We start from the raw sequence: 5,939 nt of genomic DNA, 5'->3' as shown, positions 1-5,939 counted from the left end.
ATTGCTGCATAGGATAAAGAGTACATTAATTTTGTTATATTCAAATGGCAAAACTAAGACTAATGGGCAGAGCTATTAAGAAAGGAAGAGTTAGAAATCCAGTGTAAGGAAGAACTTTAAAACAATTAGAGCTGTTCAAAAATAGAATAACCCACTTTTTTAGGTAATGAACTCCCTCTTATTGATAGTGTCAGACAGAGATAGAAGGGACGTATATCAGGGATACTTTCAGTAAAATTTCTAAACTGGTTAGGGCTTGTGAAAAAGTGATTTCTAAGGTTTTGCTTTGTTTTTTTTTTTCCTCTGAAAAAGCCCTATTGAAGTAGGTCACCAAAAATATTTTTAGAAGGGAGAAAACACTACCTTGGAGATCGAAAACTTTAAATCTCTCTCAGACTAAAGAGGCACAAGGACTTTGTAGCCAAACAAGCATTTTGAGAAATCTCAGCCCTGTCAATGAAAGAAAATTTCTCTAGAACCCCATTTAATTAGAATATTAGGATCAGGCAATTTTTTTCTCTGAGAATAATGGAGATGTACTCCCTCTTCTTGTCCTTTCGTAGTATTCCAGAATGTTTGTCCAAAGAATAGCTGTTTACAAAAATTAGCATATTGCTTTTTTGTCCCTTGTAAATTAGCATCCCTAAGTGGCTAAAAGATTTTTCCAGCCTTCCAAGGGCCTCTATAGAATTCCTCAGAGTAACTCAAGCTGAATACATTTTTTTGCTTACACGAATTTGTTGCTAAGCAGAAAATTTGGTACATCTAGTTATGTAATGCCACTTATCCTTCTCCCTAGGAAACGCCCCAATTTTCACCATGTTAGAGAGCCCCAAACTCAGCCAAAGCATGCTTTGTGCTTCTTCCTGGATACTGGGCAACAGGGTAGTCTATGGGATGAAAAAAAAAAGGGGGGGTTCATTACCTCTGTCATAAGAACATTGAACTTAAATAAAAGTCCTCTAAAAATAAGTAGTTTCTATCATGAAGTATTTAATGGTGCCAGTTTTAAATGTCTTATTCTAAAGAACATGTAGTATATTTTCTACTGATAAAACTTATGAGGGGAAGAATGAAGGGGGGGAAATCGGAGGGGTAGACGAACCATGAGAGACGATGGACTCTGAAAAACAAACTGAGGGTTCTAGAGGGGAGGGGGGGTGGGAGGATGGGTTAGCCTGGTGATGGGTATTGAGGAGGGCACATTCTGCATGGAGCACTGGGTGTTATGCACAAACAATGAATCATGGAACACTACATCTAACTAATGATGTAATTTATGGGGATAATATAAGAATAAAAAAATTAAAAAAAAAAACTTATGTTCAAGACCTCAGAATACTTAGAAATGGATCTCAAACAAGATTCTTAAACTATCACTATACCAACTTTGCTACAAATGTAGGTCCTTCATATTCTGTGACAAGCTTAATAGAATATGTATTTATGATCTGCTTAGCCATCGATCTTGGGTCTAGAAGAGACGCCTCCAGGTGGGGGTACTTCACCCATAAGAGGCTACAGGTCATTACTTAGCTCACTCCTGCCTTCTTACAGCATAATAATGGTAGCATTACATATATCCTTCATCTCTTTCTGTTGGTGCTCTCATCTTCTTACTCAGCAGTCTGATTCTTCACCAGCCAATTGGATTAGAATGTTCTTTTTGTCTTTGTTACTGATCATAACAGCAGTTTCTCATGTCTAACATGGTCTTATTGTAGAAGGATCTGTGTAAGTTCTTGAAGACACCTTGAACTCCCTGCTTTGTATTTCTTAGCTTCTTGAACCATGTGTTAATATCTTCTTTTGTTAAAGATTATTTTAATATTGTCATTTTGTCTGTACTTTTCACAGCAGTACATGTGAAATATACTTTTCACATTTTAAGAATGCTATTAGGATTAATATCAAATTAATTTGCATGTCCATGAACTCAAGTTTGTCAACAAGTTCTTATCCATTGTTATTGCCTTCTTACATTCATAAATTTGAACAAAGACATTAAGCTGGTTAACTTAGTAACTAATATATATTTGTGTGTATTGGGGGTGGTAGGGGATTGGTATTTTATGCCTAATCGTGGCAGTTATTAATTTGCCATCAACTCCATTATCAGAGAGCATTAAGTAAATGTGACATCCAAGAGGAACAAATCCTTTATATTTTCCGATTTATAGTCATACAAACCAGACAGAAATCTGTATGCTATAATAAAGAGATTGAAAGGAATTTATGATCTAGTTTGATTTATTGCCATTAAGAAAAATCCTGTAGGTATTTCTGAATTCAGAGGATAAAGTCAGTACCACCAAAAAGTTGATGTCAGAGCTGTGTCTCCTCTCATTTGGAATGTCCAATGACCTTTTCCATTGGTTCTAGGATGGATGGGGGTATACAAGACAATTCCTTCATGAAACAAGTCAATTTATATTGGAATAAATGTTGGGAAAGACTAATCTGCATGCAAAATGTATAAACTTTGTGGAGGTAAAGTTACTTTTGTTGTTCCTGATGTCCTTTGGGTGTTGAACTTGAAACCTGACTGAGCTTGAACTTGGCAATCAAATGGTTGAACTTTGATTTGTCAAATTCTTCTCCACCAAAATGGGTCTCTTCAGGTTTAGACTTCACTTTGAAGATTCCATTTTCAATAGGGAACCAGGTGATATCAATAAAGTGAAATTATTATTTGACTCTTTACAGCAATATTCTTGTCCAAGTAATAAGAAATGCCAGGAGGAATTGGCTCTTTCCTGATTCAAGGTCTTATTAAATAAAAGACACTTTCTTTTCTCTATGGAGGAAAAAATAACAATTTTGGTATAAATCCTAAGTAACAAGGAGACATGATTCAATATTTAAAATAGAATGAATGATATAAAATTTTAAATTGTAAAGAATTAGTATATTCTTTTTTATGGTCTATTTTTGAGCCTCCCAGTGTTTAATGTCATACAATTAAATAGTTTTTCAGGCTTTCCCTTTATTATCCACATTTGGATTAATGAGGATAATCCAAATCAGTATTTACATTTGGATACTGATCTAGTTCTTTGTTTTCTAGTTCTGAATTTTCCTATATGCAGATCCAATGTCTTAGTAATAAGAAATAAAATGTTTAGTGGAAACTCAATTGAAGGTCATTTTGTCTTGTTCCATTATAGCAGAACCACAAAATACCACACTTGGTGAGATTTGACTTTCCATATAATTTTCTACCCAATGATATAATTTCTTTATAATTTCCCTCTTTTCTGAGCCAGTTTCCTTATTAGCAAAATATCTATTTGGCAGTAACATATTTGTTCTTGTAAAAATGTGGGAAAAAAATCTCTACCCACATTTTAATTATCAGCGGATTTAGTACATAATGTATTAACAAATGGCTGATGAGTTTGCAGTTTTGGTTTTGTTTGACTCACCTACTTTTTGTCCAACTAAGAGATCTTAGCAGGTGTGGGGAAATGTACTAGGTGTTGAAGGACATGCAGATAGAGAAAGGAAAAAATATCAAAAGCAAGGACAATAGGTGATAATCACTTAAATTCTTCATGGTGGTGATTTACCACATCCTGAAAGCTGGGCCCTTCAATTTTTTTCCTTTCTTTGTGGAAATTGTGAGGAGAGAAAGAATATAATATACCAAAAATATGTCAAAAATGAGATGAAAACAGAAAGTAATGAAACAAACTAATTTCATTCTCTATATGAAACGATAAAGGAAGAGGGGTCTTCTCATTTTGTCCAAATGTCATCTTCTGTTATTTCCTTTTGGGTGTTTTTTTCAAGGAAATATATATATATATATATATATATATTTTTTGCTCTGGATTTCTTTGTAGCTATGAGTATTATAGTCAAAATTTTTGATACTTACTAAGAATTATCAATGGCAACAAGATTTGAGTAGCAGAAATTATAGGCAGTAAACAATGAACTGATATGAGAAAAGTTATGAAAAATGGTTCACACATATGTAAATTATTGCATCTTCATCTATTATTAATAATAATGTTAAATACATTTTATCATTTACTTGAGTGTTAGGATTTTTTTTCATGTTAAGGCTTTATAATTAAAGTAATTTCTAAGGTCTTCAGTCTTTCTTTCATTTTACTAAATATTAAAATTACACTTTTTTGGATGCAACTTTATTTACTACTTAGCTGATGCAATGCTTAAACCTGAATTTTATTCACCAAGGTACAAGTGAGGATAAAAAAATTTTTCCTCATGTTTAACTGGTTTTTGTACTGTCTTGAAATATGCATGCTACATTTCTGGCATTTAATAGTTGCTACATAGCTTGATAACTATTTTTTACAGAAATCTGACTTATTTCTTCTCAAAGAAGATTGTGTTTTTGAAATACTATGAACATTTGAAACCTTGAGATAAGATTACACATGAATAGAAATAATAGTAAAATACAGAGAATTTTATTATTTTATTTTATTACAGACACAGTAACACAGAAAAAATTACATTAAAAAAATACATTTAGTTTTGGATTATGTCCTATGCTTAGAGTTGAACAGCATCATAATTGATATTCTATGAACTAAAGTAATTCCAACAAAATAATGGGTGAGACACAGAAGATTGTCTCAAGATGTATTAGAAAGCAACTTAATTTTTAATTCAGTATCTTATTATCTATAATTTTATGGGGAATGCTCAAATGGTTGCTTTTTTTTTTTAAATTTTTTATTTATTTATTTGACAGAGAGAGAGATAGCAAGAGCAGGAACACAAGCAGGGGGAGTGGGAGAGGGAGAAGCAGACTTCCTGCCGAGCAAGGAGCCCGATGTGGGACTCGATCCCAGAACCCTGGGATCATGACCTGAGCCGAAGGCAGACGCTTAACGACTGAGCCACCCAGGCGCCCCTCAAATTGGTTGCTTTTATCACCTTAATTAATATAAAACATTGGCTATTTGCTTTATCATCTCATCTCATATCGTATTGTGTTTCTCTGGGACTGGAAAAATAAATGAATAAGTGAGATATTATAATTTTTAAAACATGTAGTTTAGCAACTGAACAGCTGGCTAAATGTAGACAAGTAAATACAGTTGAGGATAATGGCTCAATAAGAACCATTACAAAGAAGAGAGGTGATTACCTAGCAGGAAAAACTTAGAATATATAGCACAGAGACCTGGATTTACCCATGGATTTACAACTAATATCTTTTTTTCTTTTTCTTTTTTTTTTAAACAAGCTGTGGCCAGTTTTATTAAAGAAGAATTTTATGTGATTTACTTTTCACCAGTCTGTTCTGGCATGCTTCGAATGATATCAGAATCACCTGGATCAACGATAGCCAGTGTGCGTACTCTGTAGTATTTCCCACATGCTGTGCCCAATTCAATATTATTGCCACTGTAGTGATGGACACCAGTTTTGGCCAACATGGCATAGTATTCTATCTCAGATTTCCTCAAGGCTGGGCAGTTGTTGGTGAGGATGACCAGTTTCGCTTTGTCATGTCTGATCATTTTCAGAGTCTGCTTGTACCCCAGCACGTACTTGCCACTTTTCATAACAAGCTGGAGCCTGGAGTTGATGGACTCCAGCGACTTTTTTGTCTTCTTTGCGGCCACCATCTTCCTGCTTTAGATGCGGGATGGCCCCAACCAAAACCAGCCGCCAAAATGGCCAAGAGAGAGAAAGGTAATATCTTTTTTTTCAATTAGCCTCTCCGAGTCTTAGTATTCCTATCTACAAAATGTGGCTTAGAATTTCTGTTACTTCAAGTGTTTTTAAAAGGAGGTAGTACGTAAGCTACAGTGCAACAGCCATAATAACAAGATAACCTTTTCCATAGATAGCTGACTGGATTGTTGAATGAATCAAGTTTAACAGTATAGAGCTTTATAAACTGTAGAGCAATAAACAAATACTATTTTTAACAACAAAAAAAGGTAACTGAT

General features: G+C 34.0%; 1 protein-coding gene across 1 annotated transcript; it reads right to left on the bottom strand.

The window, feature by feature from the left end:
- Window positions 1-5,229: 5,229 nt before the first annotated feature.
- Window positions 5,230-5,661, bottom strand: LOC123837114 (large ribosomal subunit protein eL30-like). Its single transcript, XM_045866066.3, has one exon. It carries the CDS (start codon window positions 5,610-5,612, stop codon window positions 5,265-5,267), a length of 348 nt encoding a protein of 115 aa, XP_045722022.1. The 5' UTR covers window positions 5,613-5,661; the 3' UTR covers window positions 5,230-5,264.
- Between the last annotated feature and the right edge of the window lie 278 nt (window positions 5,662-5,939).

Source organism: Mirounga angustirostris, unplaced genomic scaffold (assembly GCF_029215605.1).
Source record: "Mirounga angustirostris isolate CCGP_5_RB_7025 unplaced genomic scaffold, mMirAng1.0.hap1 SCAF_8, whole genome shotgun sequence".
Classification (NCBI taxonomy): domain Eukaryota; kingdom Metazoa; phylum Chordata; class Mammalia; order Carnivora; family Phocidae; genus Mirounga; species Mirounga angustirostris.
The sequence above is the reverse complement of the archived record's forward strand: the minus strand, read 5'-3'. Positions and strand labels throughout refer to the sequence as shown.

What these genes read in the sequence shown, in the direction of transcription:
- LOC123837114 (XM_045866066.3), bottom strand. Translation starts at nt 5,612, where the DNA reads ATGGTGGCCGCAAAGAAGACAAAAAAGTCGCTGGAGTCCATCAACTCC.